Source organism: Episyrphus balteatus, chromosome 3, assembly GCF_945859705.1.
Source record: "Episyrphus balteatus chromosome 3, idEpiBalt1.1, whole genome shotgun sequence".
In the NCBI taxonomy this organism is placed as follows: Eukaryota; Metazoa; Arthropoda; class Insecta; order Diptera; family Syrphidae; genus Episyrphus; species Episyrphus balteatus.
This window is the reverse complement of record NC_079136.1, coordinates 3,359,175-3,378,833: the sequence shown is the minus strand read 5'-3', so window position 1 is coordinate 3,378,833 and position 19,659 is coordinate 3,359,175. Positions and strand designations below refer to the sequence as shown.

Genomic DNA, 19,659 nt, shown 5'->3' with positions numbered 1-19,659 from the left:
GGCTGTGTTCCTTTGGGCTCAGCAAAGTACTTTTTAGTACTTCTGAATCCATTCAAAGACATTTTTTCCATAGAAGAAATGGAGTTGAATACAACCAGAAGTACTTAGCAGTAGATATTTAAGTCCAAAGGAACCAGCTAGTATGTCAATGGAAGCCACTTTCCTCATAACTACTTCTGCCCACGGTATATCAGTATTTTTAATTGGCGGGGAAATTCATGGTACAAAGAGATACACCCGTATTCTGCTATTCGATTCACGTGAATCGAAAGATTTCCTTCCTTTATCACGTCAACATGGCTTTGAAAAAACGCTTAATTTCGAAAGCAAAACGTTGTTTCCGTCTATTTTAGAAATTTTAAAGAAAAAAAAATTGTTTAAGTTTAATTTTAACCCCCATTTAAACGCTTCTTATTTTGGACTTTCACGTGAATCGAATAGCAGAATACCGCCGATAGTTGCTTCTTGCTTTACGTATTCTTATGTGTAAGAAGTAATTAACCGGTTTTTTTTGGGAGTTTCTATCCTTTTTCAGTGAATTGACTTGTAGTTTCCCAGTTGTACAAAGAAGTTTTTGATTTGTAGTTTCCCAGTTGTACAAAGAAGTTTTTGGAACAAAAAGGAACTTTAATTTTAATGAGTGGTTGAGGAAGCTTTCGACGTTGACTTGATGGTTGCTGAGGCGGAGATGTTGTCTCCAAACTACAATTGCACAGGGGTATATTCCATAATGTTTCACATCCCAAGTTGTCCATCAACTTTTCCAGAGGTGTTTCCATTTCATAGAAGAGGATCAGGATATACAGCGCAAAATCGATGCTTAAAGAAATCTTTTAAAATAAAAGTCAACGTAAAAATTATATTTTTCACTTCTCATAATATAAGTTTTTTTATTTCTACAATAATATTACCGAAAGCAATGAATTTTTAATATAATATAGCTAATATAGTAGGCAAATTAATTATATGAATATATTAATCATTATGTATAATATTGTATAATATTTAAATATTTAGTAACGTTATATCTATGTATATTTATTATTAATATTATTATGTTATATATAAAAAAAGGATTTTAAAACTTATTGCAATAAATTTTCCCGAAAATGTACAATTTGAATAACGCACCCAAAATACGCGTTTGAATTTTTTTTTGTTTAAATAAATGATTTTGTTGTTTGTTTATTTTATTCATTTTTGTTTTTTTTTTTCTTTTTTATTTAATTCTATTATTGTTTGATAAACATCTTATTATTAAACTTCTTTTTCTTTTTTTTTAATCTATTTATAATTTTTTTTTTTTTTGTAATTTGTTATAAACTTAATTTGGTAGAGAATTCAGTAAATTTTTTTCTTAACAAGACACAAAAAAAAAAAATAAAATAAAATTTATATATATTTTATTATAATATACCTAAACTGTGTGGCGGAGAGCTTGAAAAATTCCTTACAACTTCAATATTATAGATTCAATGAAGTTTACAATTTGATGTGTGTTCGTTTTCATTCAAATAAAGCATTCACTATTATTCTTCATCTGTGTCTCCTTCACTTGAATAGCCTGTGATTTGTGGACGTCTTCCAAAGGGAGCGGCAATCACCTGTCTACGAAATAAACATGTAGTTTGGAGAATTTGGATTTTCGCTACATTGTAATTAAGAAATAAAAATTCGAAATGATTAATAGAATGATATCCTTTCCTTAGGTAGGAACTTATTCATTATTTTGACAAATATAATTTAGATAAATGATCCCGTAAACGCTTTCATACATCATAGAAGAAGAGATCAAATCTAAGAGCATACAATCACTGTAAGTTAACTGAAAAAAACCTTTTATTCATCTCCTTAGGTTTAAATTAATTATTGCGAGATTTTAAGAAATTGTCCTAGACATAGAATCAAGTTGTAAATGAATCCTCTACATTGGTTTTAAAAGAATTGAAATACATACAAAAGTTGGGGAACACTTGGATTTTCGTTTTCTTTTGTGTTGATGGCCTGTAAGAGTCAAGTAAAGATATGCAACTTATTGACGATGTTAGCAAGTCATTGCGGCTTAACTTTGAGCTTAAAAATCTTAGAGGAACACGTCTTTTTTTAGTTTATATATATTTTGTCAAAATGAGACAACAAAAGGTACAAAAATTTGTTTTTAAATTACAAAATTAAAAAAAAAGATAAATAACAACATACATTATGTATATAGATAACAAGAATATAAATAAGATTTGAAAATAAATTAAAATATAAATGAGATGAAATAAATTGTTAATACATTTTTAAATTACTAAGAAAACGAATAACTAGGTATATGAAATTATTGACTTTAAACAATGAAAATAGAAAAACGACATAGGCAACGTATCACGAAGATTCTTCATCTATCATTTTTTGCAAGATTTTTTTCTTAAAGCATTCTCTACTTATGTCAAATGAGAACAGGTCAGAGTATTTATTAAAAGTTTTTGAACATCTATTAAATGATTCATGGGAGGCATAATTAGTCTTTGAAAATGTTTCCTTTAAAAATCTGGTATGTCTTAGAGTGCGCACATTAGAATTGATTGTAATTTTAGAACATAAGTACGAGGATTCAATATTTTCTTTGAGAAGATCAAACGCGAATAGAGCCTCTGATAACTTCCTTCGATTAGCAAGACTACACATATCAATGAGCCTTAGACGATGAGAGTATCGAGGTAGCACATACGACTCAGTGCTCCATCCAAGACCTCTTAATGCAAACAGCAAAAATTGCTTTTGGACAGATTCAAGTTTTTTAACATCAATATCATAAAAAGGAGACCAAATAACACTACAATACTCTAACAAAGGGCGGACCAAAGAACAGTAAATTGCTTTAGTGATATAAGGGTCATTGAATTCAATTGATCTTCTTTTAACAAACCCTAGCATACACATACTTTTAGAGTGTATTTTGTCAATTTGTTCTTTAAAAGTGAGTTTTTTGTCTACAATAATGCCAAGGTCTTTTATTTCTTCCTTTCGAACCAATATCTGTCCAACAATGGTGTAGTTGAAAATTATTGGATTTTTTTTCCTTAAGAACGAAATAACGTTACACTTATCAACATTAAGTGACATTCCATTCATTTTACACCAACTTACAAGTGTGTTTAGACATTCCTGTAACAAAAAACCATCAACATCAGCATTAACATTTTGAAACAACTTAAGATCGTCGGCATATAAAAGGTATCTACATCCTTTCAACAATGAGGGCAAGTCATTAATGAAAACCAAAAAAAGTAGAGGCCCAAGATGGCTGCCCTGAGATATAACATCACAAAACCTAACACACTGTGTTCTGTTAGATAAATAGGACGCAATCCAATTTAACAAAGTTGAATGAATACCATGTTTTTTTAACTTTAGAAGAAGTAAGCAATGGTCCACTCTGTCGAAAGCTTTGCTAAAGTCGGTGTAGATTGCATCAACCTGGTTGCCCTTCTCCATTTCTAAAAGAATATGGGATGTATAATCAGCTAAATTGGTGGTTGTGGATCTACCCTTAAAGAATCCATGTTGATGCTCACTAATGGCCGACTTAAGTGCTAAACTAAGCTTATCAGTAACCATTTTTTCAAATAACTTGGGAATAGACGACAGTATTGCAATTCCGCGATAATTTTGTATATTTGACCTATCACCGTTTTTAAAAATTGGTATTAAAAATGAATTTCGCCAAGTATTAGGAAAAATGCCGCTAGAAAGTGAATGATTGAACAGTTTAAGTAAGGGTTCAGCAATTTTATCAGCAGTGTTACGGAGGAACAATGGTGGAATGCCATCGGGACCGCTGTTTTTACTAATATCAATTGATTTCAGTTCCCTAACAAGGTCTACCATAGAAATGATAATAAAGCAAACAGGATACATCAATAAGATAATTAAAGACATGGGTTTGAAAAATGCCAAAACCTTAAATGCTTTTGGGAATTCAGCTATTGTTTGCTCTCAGGTAACGAAGAATAACTGAAGTTTAATTCTCGGCCGGACATCTCAGCTTGCGTTTCAATACTCGCTAGAAAAGTTTTTGAACCTTCTGAGGATCGTACAAAAAGAAAATTTAATAGCGGATACATCTTTAAGATCTGCGGTGGAACAGTAAACTGATGTTGCAGATAACAAAACTGCGTAGCTCAACTTAGAGGGAGGCAGAATTCATATCAAAGAAGCAGTTTGGTTAAAAAGCTCACTCGGAAATAAGTGAGAACGAGAGTATTGTTGATTCCGTCCTAATATAAGAAGATAATCAAACAAATAAGAAAATCTGGCTATTTAGAATAACCGGTGTTTGTTTAAATAAAATTTGCTCAATTAAGTATTTTTAACATCTCATAAATTTAAATTAATATGTGAAATTTTTACAAGACATTCTTAGGGTATTTTTTGCGCAGCTCTGCTGTTTTTTTTTTCCCAAAATTTAAAGGTTTTTTTCTTAAGAAATGTTTACCTTTTTATGATTAAAAATACTTTTTGTCATCTTTCATGCGATTTACATTTAGAAAAAACGATGCGTCTTTCAGATGCGACTTATTTAGAACATTGGAAATTCTGATCTGTCAGGCCACGTGCCATTGATCGAAATAAATGTTAATCGAACGAACCAGTCACCCCTTATACAATTGTCAACTATCAACTATTGGTAATTGATAAAAAATAAATTTCGATTTCTTATTATCTAATTTGCAAAAAAATTTGAAAACAAAGAAAGTTGCCAACCGTTATTATTGGAAATGTAATTGAAAAATTCCATTAAAAAATGACAAGTTTCCCCCGAATTAGATATTAAAACACCAAATTTCAGTATTCATCAACTATCAATTGATAGTTGACAATCGTAATAGGGTTGAATGTCTGGAGAGTACGGTGGGCGGGGCAAGACTTCCTATTTCAGGGTTTCCCTGTACCCTTTGACGAGTTTTGCGATTTTTGAACTTGCATTGTCGTGCTACAAGATAGCTTTATCTTTTCTCTCGGTACTGTGGTTATTTTTTCTTTAAAACTCGGCTTAATCGGAAAATTGCGGTCGATACGATCAACTATGATAGTTTCACTCGGTTTCAACAGCTCAAAATACACCACCCTTAGCTTTTCTTACCAAATGCCATGTCGGTCCTCGACATGAAACGCTATTAAAGCGTTGAAACCACTCAAGGCACGTTCTTTGACTAAAACGACTCCCTTAGCACTTGAAAATATTTGATGAAAGCCAAAATCAACACTTCCACCAAATGACAAAAATGTAGCTCATAACCTCACATCTTCGATAGAGAGTAAATTTCTGTTGCAAACACTAATTCGCTAACGTGACACTGCGGTTATTTTGATACCTGTACAAGCTTACTGTATGCATTTTTTGACCGTATCAGTCAGATATCATAGAACAGCGGATGAAAAGTTGTAGAAGGGGTCGAGAAACAGATAGACTTCAATGTCAGTTAGAGATCTTGCAGATACCTAATGGGAACAATTCTCAAACTACTGCAATTTAAATTTGTATACACACTTTAAGCGGATTTGTTTTAAAATTGCATAAATTGTAATTTTTCAAGATTGAAAATTAACTGTTGATACAAATTTGTCTTTTTTAAAACATAAACAAATATATTTAAATTACTAACAAAACTTACGCTATCCTCCTGTAATGATTTAGCCATTCCTCCAGCATTTGTGCAACTAACAAGGGTCGTTTCCTTAGCTTTTGTTGAGCCACCAACAATCCTCCCTCAGTGACACACACATCTAACCATTGTCTCATAATTGTTTCTTCACGGCCCATCTAAATCAATTTACTTGGAATCATTTTGTTTTTATTTGAAAAAAAAAATTAAAGGCCTAACCTCAGCTTGGGTTAGGAAATGTATGGGCAATAATTTCGATTCACAATCCATTAATGGTAAAAATGTAACATCGCCTGGTTCATCGCGACGAGCATCAATTCTAGCATATGGTTCCATTGGTACCAATGCACTAAAATGTCCTCGAGTATATCCCAAAGCAATTGGCGATTTAATGCAAAAGTTTTGATCCCAAAATAGCGGCAAATATAGACCTTTAAATATTACAAATTAAAAAAGTTAAAGAAAAAGTAAGAAAAAAAATCAATAATATTTACCTTCAAAACGAGCAACTCCAATATCTTCACCTCTGAAACTTTTAACATACTTTACACCGTATACGATAATTGGTCTACGGAGAATGTGTGCTAAAGTAAAAATGTGCAACTGCTCCAGAGAGGAGCCAGGTTGACTAGCAAGCGACAACAAGGTGCTCCAATCCTCTTCCCATTGTGCCTCCTCCAAAGTATATTGATTCATTGCTGCTTGAATCATTTCGTATTCCCTCCATCGTGAATAAAATCTAAAAATTAAAAGAGTATGAATCAAGATTTGTAAACAATTAAAAAAAAAAATCTTACACTGGCCCACACTGATGGAGACTATCAGCCAAAGCCCGTCTCAAAGTGTTATCTCGATCAAAAACACCCCAAGTTGATTGCATGGCCGAGTCCAAAAGACAATCGCCTGCACTTCGATTCCAGAGCACAAACAGCCGCGAACCTAAACGAGCTGTTATTTCTAAGCACCAATTCAGAGCAGGTGGAGGAGTTTCCAGCTGCTTTTGAGCATCACGATCTAAGAGCTCATCGTACAGCTGCTCTTGTATGGGTATGGGGAGTTCTTCGATTTCTACTGGTAAGGCAAAAGTTGCATGCTCCTGGACGTAATGACAATTGAAGAGAGATTTTCGCATTCGTAAAGTATTTGCAAAGTGACGACGTATGTCGGCTGCTAAATCTGGAGCTACATACGAAGGAACTCTTTTAATTCCAGGTCCAGAACCAGATATTTGGGCTAATAACATTGGCAGCATCTCCTCGCGATGGAAACGAATTGCCAAATGAATAAGTGTGTGGCCAACATCGAAAGCAGAATTTCTATTTAGAGCTGCAATTTCACTGCTAGTTAAGGAACGAGCTGGATTACCTCCGCACGATAAGTAAGCTTCGACAGCGCTGTAGTTATTTTCAACAACACCTAAAACAATTTAAGAAAAAAAAAAAAACCTAAGTGAATGAAAGGGAACCAAGCAAAAATGTTTTTTTTAAACAAACATCTAGTCAAAAAGCTACAAGAAGAGCCAAGATTCAATAGATGTAAGAAATTTTAAACTAGAACTTGTCCGCGGTGTTGATAATGTTGCGATTAACGAGGTCCGTAATACGACTGATGACCGTTGCACAAAAGCAACAATTTACATTTGTCCCATCTAGCACTATGTTTTTGGTTGCGCTGAGTCCGAACTCGAGGTCCGTTTGACTTGTAAAAATGCAACCGTTTGTTTTTCCTACATCGTGGGACACAAAGCAGAAAACCACGGATCTGCAAAATTGCAGTTTTGAGTAAAACGGTTTCAAAGTTTTGGAAGCTCATGCACACACATGGAAACTCGTGCAACAGACATTGATACTTTAGGCTGCTAGACAACAGACCTATAACAAGTTAAATAACTCATTAAAGTGAAAATGCAAAAAAATGCAGATTTGCGGTTTTGGCTTTGTGCCGAGTCATATTCTTTCATCATATTCTATGTTCTTCTATTTTTTGGACGTAGACCAATTCTTTTGTCAGAGCTATTTATTGAACCAGGGGTGCTGTTTTGATCGACTGGTACAACTTAGCACATCAATAACGACAGTACATACATACATATTTCTACTGGTCTTCTACTATGGTCCTGGTGATAGTTCTTTTGAGAGATTATGCGGTCCTCCAAAGTTCTGGGGGTAACTTCGGAGAAATGCTTCACTGGCTGAGTCATCTTTCTCCACTATTGGTGGTGTGGTGATACGGATTGTGATAGACATATGTACATACTTTTTAGCAATTCAAGATCCCACTAGATGTTCAACTAAACTTAACAGTTTAAGGTCCTGATATTATGCGACCATATCCGAAATTCACTACCCGAATTTCATTTGCTAGGGTTGTCATTCAAATTATGGTCAGAAAATGATTCACAAAAATTAACTGATTTTTTTTAGCAAATGAAACATTTATATGAACAAAGAAAATTTTGTTTAAAAAAACGTTACGTATACGCCACATTGTCCCGTTTAGGTTTAAACTTTGAAAATTCATACAAAATTTGTAGCCGCCGAACAAAAAACAAAATCAATTGTTTTTTTTTTTTTTTTAGGTGAAGGGACTCGGGTCAATTATGAATTTGATATTATTTTATTATTTTGACGTTGGTTTAAAGATAAAGATAATTTTCACATGAATTTTGTATTACGATTCAAAATGTCTAAATTTTTGTTCAAAAAATGATGCCGATATGATAAATAAAGACGCCGAAAATGAAGATACTTTTCATTTCGAATCCAATAACTCCAATCTTTATTTTTGGTGAAGAGTCTAACGCACATATCCAAGATCTTAATCATCTTTTAAAAGTTGTTTTAGCTATATGATATCTTTGCATTGACTAAAACTTACGTATAGACTTGAAAAATGAGCGGTTTGTGGAGCTTATTCAGAAATTTAATTTGTGTCTAAGATTTTGGGTTTAAGGCTTTTTGAAGCATGTATTGTGATATGCATTTAATCGTTGTGAAGACTCTTTACTTGCTCACAGATAAGATATTTTCTAAGATATTTCCAAGAACGAGTTTTTGGTAAAACTTGTTTTTTTTTTTTTTTTTTAAATCAATAAATAAAATGAATTTGTTGTTGAATTTACCTAAGCATGCATTAAGCCATTGCCAATCAACTTGTCGTCTAATTTGACGTTGACGTCTCTCTTGTCTCTCCTGCATTGTATCACAGTTATTTATAGTTTCTGAAGAACCTATTTTTAATGATAAAAAATATTAATTTAAAAAAACATACATAAAATACATTATTCTTAAATATTTACCAAGTTGATATCTGTGTTTGTTGTTAAACGTGTTATTTGACAGCGTATTATTAGACGCACCGAAACCATCATCTTTGTCGCACAAAATTTTGTTACTAGACGACAGACCTTCATTGCCACAAATCAATGCATCTTTTGTTCGTCCACACATCGAACATTTGAGACTCTTCGGCCAATTTTCGTAAGTACATACCTGAAATAGAAATCATACCATTAATTGAAATACCCGATAAGTAAATGTATTTTAATTTTAAAAGAAAACTTACATTGCAAGCCCACTTTGCTACATGACAACGCTGTTGTGGTAAATGTGAAGGCGTTATTGCTTCAATAGGACTGACACGAGTAGCGACCGCACCAGCGGCTGTTTGCGAATTTGTAAGCGAATTTCTCGAACTAGCTAAATTCGTTATTGAACCTATTGGACTGATTTTGCTCGAAGCTAAATTATTGCTACTGGCCACTAGATCAGGATCCGATCCGGAGATGTTATTCATAAAATTCAAATCATCATTAATGCTGGTACTGGTGGGTGGAGGAGCAGGAGCTGGTGCTCTTTCAACTATTGGTGGAGAAGGACTTGCTTTGGGACTTCGCAATGGAGATGCTGGTGGTGGTTGACGATTGCTACTACTTTTGCCAGCATCATTATTGAAGTACATATCTTCGTTGGAATTCGAACGTTTTGTATAGCATTGGACACAACGCTGACTTCGTGGCCAATTGAAATAGGTGCATGTTCGACAGGACCATTTTGATTTAGATGAATCCTGTAAAGGAAGTCCGCACGCATTTAAATTACTCTGAGATAAACTCAAACTGGATGCTTCAACTAAAGATGAGGCCACATTAGACGTTGTTGTCGATTGAGGAGGGCTAAGTCTAAACAAACAGATATTTTAGAAACGAAATTTCAAAAACTCTAAATTAAAAGAAACTCACCGAAATATGTCCTCATTAAGAAGAGGTTTCAAACCCTTACACATAGTACATTTTATGGCTGAAGGGAAATTCTCGTAAGTGCAGTATTCGCATTTCCATTTTTGACCCTGTTCGTGTGGATCGCACATGTTTTCCGATAACTAAGTCGTTTTTTAGAATTTTGGGTTGCTTTGCCTTCCGTCGGCTAAGGTTTTTAATAAACTACTGTAGCGTGATTTGTCGAAGATTTATTTTGATATTCTTTTTAGGAATTGCTAATTAATTTCTATGCGGCGTTGTGATGTTTGTTTATATTTGGATTTCCTGTGGAGGAGCAAAACAAATACATGAAAATGGTTCCAAATTGATAAGAAACGATTGGGTTGTATTTAACTCATGGGATTGTTTATATCATTTTACAAAAAATCACTTGGAATTATTGTTAATTTAAACAATAAATATCTTTAAAATTTGTTTGGTTTAGATAATCATTCTAATAACAAAACACTGATTCTCCTAGAGATCGTTTGAACAAAACTGAAGAGAAGTTACCAGGGTCGACTGAAGACATTTTGTACCTTTGATATTTTGGTATAGTATCTAGAGAATCTGATCAGAGTTCGTTAACCATTTGATTTTTTTATAAGTTTTGGCAAAGCAAATAAATTAACCACACACCCCATACAACGGGAATAGCGCAGGGAGGAAACTTCAGGACTTTTCACAGATTTAAGGACAACTAAATATCACCCTGTGTTCAAAAAATCAGCCTGCTACTATTTTGACTGCGCTTTATTTACACCTATTACGTAAGTCATTATATACACTCTGTCAAAAGCCTTTGCAAAATCTGAAAAGATTACCTTAACTCGATTATTCCTTTTGATAATTTTTCAAAAAAAGGTTAAATTATAACAAGTGGACCTATAAGAGGTAATATCTTCATATCAACATTGATCCACTTGTTTACCTTTTTAATTACTTTCTTTTAAAATTTTCTTAAAAGGTTATCAAGGTGATATTGTCTTTACAGAATTTGAAAAAGTTTTTGACTGATAAGTACATACAATTTTAATAGTCCGTCAAGGAAATAGCTCTTTGTGAAATGCTCCAGTCGGGTAAGATTTTTGAGCCAAAATTACTGTTTTGTAATAAAATTTCTTGAAAAGCCCGTGATTGGGTTAAAATTTCTACCACGATTAAAATTTTCAAAAAAAATTCTCATTTTGGATAGTTGGTTTATTAAGTTTATATAGTTGGTTTATTAAGAAAATCCATAACAATGATTTGGTATGGCGATTTTCCAAAATGATGAATTCAAAGTTATTTGTACTTGCACCCCTTTTTTTTAATAAAAAAAAAGCAAATATGAGAAACCTCAACTTTAAACCCATTTTAGTCTGCTCCACAGCTCAATAAATTTTAACCTACTTTATTCACCACGCTAGTGTCAAAATTTAACCGAACAACAAATAGTAACACAAATTTTAGCGCAATTAAATTAAAATTATGTGCTACAAACTTGTAGCGGATGTTATTTCACAAAAAATTGTCTTATGAAGTTTTCTTGTTTAGAAATTACAACATTCCAAAATGTCCTATGTTATTTGAATAAAATAACAGAAATAAAGAATTCGCTACTGGCAAATATCAATTCATGTCAACTATGCATTAAACGGAACTATAAATAATGTAATCGTTTTAATAATCTATTATTTTTTGATTGACCATTAGAGCAAGTACGCGTTATCTAGTCATCGACTTTATTATAACTGAATCAAGCAGTAAACGGAATGTTTTTGATTTACCCTCTCGACTCTAAAGACCTGAGCATGAACCATAATTTTCAAAAACACGAAAATATTTCGAAATAAAAAAATATACTTTAATACACATTTGATATCTTTTTTTCAATGGCAAATGCTATTGCCCCAATGGGAAACATGCAATGGAATTTTTCATTGATGAAAAAAGAGATCAAAATTGTACTAAAGAAATTTTTTTATTTCGAAATAGGTATTAGTGTTACAAATTATATATATATTTTTTAAATTTTTTCGAAATATGTATTTTCGAGTTTTTGAAACCTAGAATGCAACTTTATAATTAAAAAACATTATCAACAGAGACGTTGATGACATGATTAAAAATTAACAAAAAATTTTACTATTGATACCAAATCCGCAATGCACCGTAGAATTCATCTAGAAGTTAAGAAGAGCAGATGCGAAAAGTGACAAACGTTTCATGAAAACAACTTTTTTTTTTAACTTGTACATTATGTTATTGATTCCTTTCAGGAAATTTCGTGTTAGGGGTGTTTTCATAGAGTATAATTGTTCCTCTATGGCCTGGAAGCAGCCCAAATGTTTGAATCTTTGATGTATTTGTGCATTGCAACAGGAGAGAATGTGGTCTGGTGTTTCTTTTTTTTCATTGCAGAATCTGCATGCCGCATTATTTATTTATTCATTCTACGATATTACATCAACAGATTCGAAAATATAAAGTTTAAGTTCTTGAGACACATTTGTGGGTTAAATAAGCCAACAACAAATTATTAAAAATGTTTCTTTTTAAACTTATATCTAGATTATAATAAGCTTCATTAAAAATTCTACAACAAAGGCATTATTTACTAGGTTTGAATTGTCCCGTGAGGAGGCAATTCCTACTCAAGCTCATACAGGATTTGAAACACTCTTGGTTCATTCATAGAATCATTTTGGTCTGTCTCAGTTTCGGTAGCTTTGTGCAGTCTTGTGCTTTTCTGGTTTTCGCCGCAATACGGTTCGGGGCACATTTTGCTAAGGAGTTTGCCTCCTAGTTCCCACACCAAAGTGCTTAGGTTTCTAGTGGAGAGCGACTTTGTTTATCTTGCAAAGTTTGTTGAGTTTTCCTATACTCTCCTATACACTGCAATGGAGTTGGTTTCGTAGGGCTTAATTGTTTTTGGGACTTCCAATTATCGTATCGAACTGAAACTTTGTACATATATGTAGTTCGGACGACAACACAATATTTTGGTGGTCCGGACCCTGGGGAGGGGCATTGAGGGGGTTGAAGACCCCAAATATATTTTGGCCTACTTCCAATTATCGTATCGAACTGAAATAATGTACATATACATATATGTAGTTCGGATGAATTCACAATATTTTAGTGGGGAGGGGCATGGCAGGTCAAAATACCCCAAATCAATTTTAGCCTTGCAGGTACCAGCGAAAGAGAGGGATTTTGGAGGCTAATACAATACAACCCAAGTCGAATTGAACCTACATACTTTCAATCATAATGAGACTAAACTGTAAAAAATAAAATGTTTAGTTTAAAAAACTAAAAATACGCTTTTATCATGCACTAAAAACTATAAAACAATTTAATTGACTTATAGGAAATGGTTAGATCAAAAAGCGTAGAGCGCATTTTTGTTGTTGGTACTTTCATAAAGTTTTGAACAAAGTGCTCGTCTATTTTTGATCTCACTATTTCCTATAAGAATTTAAATTCAATCCTAAGTGGGCTTGAGGTCTTGTTACATAAAAACGTAATATTTCTAGGAATTTCAACTTTTGAATTCTTGTATGGTTTTGAATGATATTCCAACTTTTTTCAACCAATTCTAATACTAATGGAATAGGAATATTAGTAAATAAAGATACAACATCAAACGAAACAAGAATACTACATTGTTCTAAAATAACTGGTGAAACAGTTGAAATAAACGATGAAGCGTTTTTTACGTTGTATTTTGTGTTAACAGTTAAATTATTTAAAATTTTAACCCACTTAGGATTGAATTTAAATTCTTTAAAAAAAAAAGGTCACGAAGATAGGAATAATTATATTTCCTATAAGTCAATTAAATTATTTTATAGTTTTTAGTGCATGATAAAAGCGTATTTTTAGTTTTTTTTTAAACTATACATTTTATTTTGTTGCTTATGCATTTTCCAGCCCCAGGAAGGATCTTTGGCGGTTAGAGAATGTTAAATAGTACCAATTTCACTTATAACGACTCATATATAGACAAATGAGGAGGTGATTTCCAAAACCAGCTATCTGACCTGAAGGTAGTTTTGAGTAAAATGCCAAAAACCTTTACTTCGTAATACAGAAGATATAGAGCAAAATAATCTTCTACAAATTTATTCTTTACGAAATTTTAAAAAAATTAAAGTTTTCAAAATAAATATATCTTAAGTCTTTTTAATGAAAATTCCTTATTAAAAAGTCGGTATATCTGCTTTTGGAAGTATAATTGAATTATGTCTTCTTTTTTAAGTAAAACTATTAAAAAAATCTTCTTTTGCAGGTAAAATCACGATTTTTTTTTAATTTTTTGTAAATTAACCTTTATCCATATCAGTATTTTAGTTTATAACATGAAATAAAAATACATTTTTATAAATGAAATTGAATTAAAATGCGTTTCTGGATCGCACGTACTTGCTCTTGTAATTTAGAGTGTCTATTTTGGTTATTTGAATAGCTCTATATTTCATTTTTTTTTTAAATTATAAGAAATAACAATCTGCAAATTTTGAAAAAAAAAAATTGGTACGAAATAAGCTAAAAAATAAGTCAATTTTCGAAAAAAACCACAAAGCCATTTCCATTATCCAAATTTTTGAGAAAAACTAAAAACACAGATTCTTAATCAAGGGGCACGGTAGTGCCCAGCCAAGTTCTCTAGCAACTTTGGTACTACACCCTTATTTACAGGAAACAACTCAGGCCATTTTTGATCCCCCTCTAACTTCCACACCAAAGATGCTAGATATTTCAAACTCGCTACATTTATTGAGCTTGTCAAAACCAAACTCCTCACAAAATTTCAGCCTTTTACGATGAGTAGTTTCTGAGATATAGGGCTTCAAAAATCGCAAAAACCGTAACCGACTGACTGACTGACTCACTCACTCACTGACAGATCATCAAAATTATGGAGAACTTCCCGTTAACGTAGAAACTTGAAATTTTACACGGTGATAGGGCTTGTGGTGTATACAAAGGAAAAAATCGAAAATTTGAGATTTTCAAATCAGGGGGCGTGGCATCCGCCCATTTCCGCTGAATTATCATTAAATATAATAGAGCACTTCTGATTATCGTAGAATCTTGAAATTTGGTAGAATGGTAGAGATGGTAGTTTATACAAAGGAAAAAATTTTAAATTTGAGAATTTCAGCCAGGGGGCGTGGCATCCGCCCATTTCCGCTGAATTTTCATTAAATATAATAAAGCACTTCTGATTATCGTAGAATCTTGAAATTTGGTAGAATGGTAGAGATGGTAGTTTATACAAAGGAAAAAATTTAAAGTTTGAGAATTTCAGCCAGGGGGCGAGGCAACCGCCCATTTTCACTGAATTTTCATCAAATATAGAGATTTTCAATTCTACAGCCATACCTTGCAAAAAGTAGTGAAATCACAACAAAAACATTACTGTTAAAAAAGGAGCCAAGTTCTCCTATGTTGAAATTATGCTGGCACAAAAAGTACTGAGATGTAAAAGTGTACCAAGTTCTAAAGTTTGGGTTCAAATTCGTATCAATAAAATCGGTAATTAAAAGAAAAATTGTCAAGAGAACAATCAAAATTTTATTGATACGAATTTGAACCCAAACTTTAGAACTTGGTACACTTTTACATCTCAGTACTTTTTGTGCCAGCATAATTTCAACATAGGAGAACTTGGCTCCTTTTTTAACAGTAATGTTTTTGTTGTGATATTATTTACTAAAACCCTTAAGTACACACAATTTAATTAAAATCGTTAGACCTTTTAGGTAATAGCACGGTGTACAGATGGACGGACGAAACTAAGTAATGACAAAAACTACTTTTGTAATTCCTCCATCATCGTAATGTGGCATTTTATCATACGTCAAATTGATATTTTTATACTGAAGAGGCCTTATTGGAAAGAACATTTTGTATAGGACATTTTGGAAAAAACATTTGGTGTTCAATAGGCTGTTTTGGAAATAAAGTCGTTCTTTGACATTGAATTACTATCTCTATGTGCTGTTTAGAAAATTATTTTTGATTGAATCAGACGCGCGTTGAAAAGACCTAAAGAAATGACATGCATAGGGTGATGGCATGTAAGGTCAGCCCCCGCCAGTAGTCAGCCACTTCGTCATAAAATCCAGCAAAATAGTAAACGCAAAAGATTTTTTTCTCTGATTACTTTTTTTTTTCTAAAAGCCTAACTATTTTTCTGTCTGGGTGAAAAAAAATTGTTACAATGCAGCTGCTCGTTCTCTTGTAAAAAATACTAGTTTGCTCCAAGTTTTCGAAAAAGTCAGATCTGTGACTATTTCATAATTTAAAATTAGTGAAAGTGTTTTTTTAAAAAAGCTATAGCTGTTAAAATATTGTAGGTAAGGGCATTATATGATTATTTATAGGTTATTTATAGTTTTTATTTCACTTTTTCTACAAAAAAAATTACAAAATATTGTTAGTAAATTATTTACAGGGGGGGCAAATTACAAATTATTCTTAATTCTCCTAAGGTCAGCCCCCCCGGCTGACTACTGAAAACTCCTTTTTTAAATTTTTTTTTAACCTGAATATGCAAGATTAAGAGACTTTTGTTCTCTTTTAGATTGGCGCAAAAAAAATATGAAAAAAGTTAATAGTTTCAGTAGTCAGCCGCCCATAAAGGTTACGATAGAATGGGTGGCTGACTATAGATGACACATATTCTATTGTCAGCCGTATAGCCCTACTAACAATTTTGCTTCTATAATGCTTTACAGAAGCAACAATTGCATCTGTAAAGCTTTATAGAACCAAAATTGTTTGTCGGGAGGTATGTTTAGTTTTTAGAAAAATAAAAACATATGGAAACCTTGGCCGTTTTCCAAAATAAAGTCCGGAGTGAAGAATTATCTCCAAAATTATTATTATAATTATGGAAATCAAAATTTTAAAGACTCAAGCCTACTATGCTGCTAAAGCGAAACGAAATTTTCCATACAAAAAAGCTCAAGGAAATCTTGAACGAAATTTAATTTATTTTGTTTTAGTGTCAAAACTTACTTTTTGATGTTACTTTTTTGTTGATACTTCTTGAATTTTATTTGTAATTTTTGTATTTTCACTCTGACATACCTATTACTCTATGATTTTTGTTCGTTAAAATGTTCGCTATCGAAGTTGGAGACTTAAAAAATTTTCGATTCGCTTCAGCTGTGTACTAGACACACAAAAACCTAAAAAAAAATTCCACAACTACTCGGAAGAGGCAACTACCTAGAGGAACACTGCAGGACCGAATTCATGGCAGAGTTGAAGAAAAATCTAGAAAAATGGGACCCGATACAATACTGAAGGCGGCGGAGGAACAAACTCAGCGAACTGGCTTATAAACCTTACAAAGTATGGTTTTCTACAAAAAGCAACGAATCTCTTAAACACAGTCCAAACATTTATTCGTCATGATAAAAGGAAGAATCCCCTTTAAAGATGATCAACCTGGAAAGTCGTGGTATTACGGATTTTTAAAACGTCACCCGGAATTGTCGATCAGAACACCAGAGGGACTATCAAAAGGTCAGATCAGTGACAGAAGAGTCGGCCAGGAAGTGGTTCCGGGATCTGAGGGCATATCGTGGTAGGATGGGGTCAGAAACATTCTTCGCGTATGTAGCCAATAGTTTTAATGGATGGCTTATAGAACAAAATATAAATCAACCATTATTATTCCTCGTCGATGGCTACAAGTCCCACCTGACCATGTCAACTATGTTTGAAAGCATAGATTATGAAGCTTATTTTATTTTGTTTAATTAACTTGTAGATACCTAAGTATCTTTTTTACATACTTAAAGACTTAGGTACTTTTTATTGATTTATTTTTATATTTTCTTTTATAACCATATCTTTTTGCATTGTTAAATTAGTTAATAGATTTATTTACCTTGAATAAGGTTTGACTGAAATAAAAGTTCCTCTTTTACCTACTTATTATTTTTTTATAAATTATTTAATTCTGAAAGGAAGACTTGTTGATACTTTTAACAATGATAACCCTTTGTATTATAAAAAATGAATTTACAAGTTGGGGCTGACTACTGGAAACTCAAGGGGCTAACGACAGAAGCTCGTGGGGCTGACTACTCCAAAATCACACTTACATCTAAAAAATAGTCTGTAATTTGTTTTGAGTAAAAAAACTCGCTAAACATGTATAGAATTTTATAATCCACACATATCAACTAATCATATAATAATGTACATACTATATTCAACAATTTAATATTATATTTTTAAGGTCTAGTTGAATGCAAAAAAAAAGTTAAAGGGCTGACTACTAGTGCCATCACCCTATCTCATTTTCCGATTTTTTTCCGATAGCTGGTTTTGGAAATCAGCTCCTCAAATATCTTGCTTACAAATACAATAAAAATAAAGTTTCTATTATGCAGTCCTAGACACCATTTAATTTGAAACCTGTATGAATATTTGAAAAAAATGCGTTCAACAAGGGAATCCCATCTCCAATATCTAGGATATTGTCGTAAAAAAAAACCAATTTGTATTAGAACTTATGATTGATAACCATTTAAGAAGAACCTTCAATCTTTTAGTCTACATTAGAATGACGTGTTTTGGGAGAGAAAAGTCCGGGGCCACTGGTAACAGAAAAAAATCACAAAGAACTATTAAATTGACGACGATAAGCCTTGAATCCTTTCTCTCGTGATACACACTTCTAAACTACAACTAAGAAGAATGGCAATGAAAACAAAACAAATAAACACCTCGTCCTCCTTTTTTTCGATTAGAATTTTATTTATATTTTCCTTCTTGAGCGCTAAACTAAAGGACCTTAAAAACAAAACAAAAATCCACTAGAAACTAGAAGAATTGTGCCAAAATTTTCAAAAAGAAAACAAATTTGGGTCAAAAAACAATTTTTTTGATGCTCGTTTAGGTTAAGGACCAGAAACAGAAAAAAGCAGCGAGACAAACAAGACAAACGGTGCTTATTAATGAGAAGTTGGAATGTTTCTTTCTTTTTTTTCTTTCAATAAAAATTTTCAAAAAAAAAAAGTAAATCACACACAAAGGAAAATATTAAAGAAAAATAACTCGATGTAATAAAAAAAAAAAAAAACAACTGGCGCCCAGGAAACAAAAGCAATTTCTTTCAATTTTTTCTTTTCTAAAAAATTTCTAATAAAAATATAAAAATTTATAAAATAAAAAAAATAATAAACAAATATACAAACAATTGCACTGGCACACATACACTTTGCACTTTTCTTGGGTTTATTGTGAAACTTCTTCATGGCTGTTTTTCTCTCCTCGTAGTCATTCGATTTCGATTTAGATGAGTTTTGAACTTGTTGGGATATTATAGTTTAGCTGGTATTCAATTGTATTATTTTTGAAAATATTTATTTGAAAATAATGAAGGAAATATCAAATATTTAATAACTGCATGATTTTTTATGATTTTGTAGTTTTTTTTTTTGAAGAAAATTATGAAAAATATGAGAAACCAAAAAATATTACGTCAATATTTTGACAGGCGCTCCACACAAACGACAAAAAAACACACGAAATTTTTTCGAGACGACAAAACGGGAATAAAGAAAATGTACTAGATTTTTCAAGATGATGATGGGAGTGTGTTCAAAGAGTTGTGATTTAAGTTGTTAAGGCAGAGATGCTATTTCCTCAATTTAATTGTACGCTAGCATTTGATATGTATTTGATGAGATATTTCATACACGAAGATGATGCGGATATTTTTCACTGGTTTGT

The 19,659-nt window shown here is 32.3% G+C and overlaps 1 protein-coding gene across 4 annotated transcripts; it reads right to left on the bottom strand.

Moving 5' to 3' along the window:
- Nucleotides 1-1,321: 1,321 nt before the first annotated feature.
- On the bottom strand, nt 1,322-19,448 carry LOC129915790 (ubiquitin thioesterase trabid). 4 transcript variants are annotated; one of them, XM_055995469.1, is made up of 10 exons: nt 19,142-19,448; nt 9,895-10,197; nt 9,219-9,834; nt 8,953-9,145; nt 8,776-8,883; nt 6,452-7,070; nt 6,149-6,393; nt 5,874-6,085; nt 5,655-5,812; nt 1,322-1,608 (listed from the first exon to the last, which is right to left on the bottom strand). In XM_055995469.1, the coding sequence occupies exons 2-9, from the start codon at nt 10,020-10,022 to the stop codon at nt 5,660-5,662; spliced, it is 2,274 nt and encodes a 757-aa protein (XP_055851444.1). In that variant the 5' UTR covers nt 10,023-10,197; nt 19,142-19,448; the 3' UTR covers nt 1,322-1,608; nt 5,655-5,659. The 4 variants fall into 4 exon arrangements, with proteins under 4 accessions (XP_055851444.1, XP_055851442.1, XP_055851443.1 ...); XM_055995467.1 differs by having other exon boundaries at nt 1,322-1,648; nt 5,664-5,812; XM_055995468.1 differs by having other exon boundaries at nt 1,322-1,604; nt 5,664-5,812.
- Nucleotides 19,449-19,659: the final 211 nt, after the last annotated feature.

Coding starts and splice junctions, on each gene's coding strand:
- LOC129915790 (XM_055995466.1), bottom strand. CDS start 10,022: ATGTGCGATCCACACGAACAGGGTCAAAAATGGAAATGCGAATACTGC. Junction 9,835..9,894: donor CTTAATGAGGACATATTTCG/GTGAGTTTCTTT, acceptor CTGTTTGTTTAG/ACTTAGCCCTCCTCAATCGA. Junction 9,146..9,218: donor TAGCAAAGTGGGCTTGCAAT/GTAAGTTTTCTT, acceptor TTTCTATTTCAG/GTATGTACTTACGAAAATTG.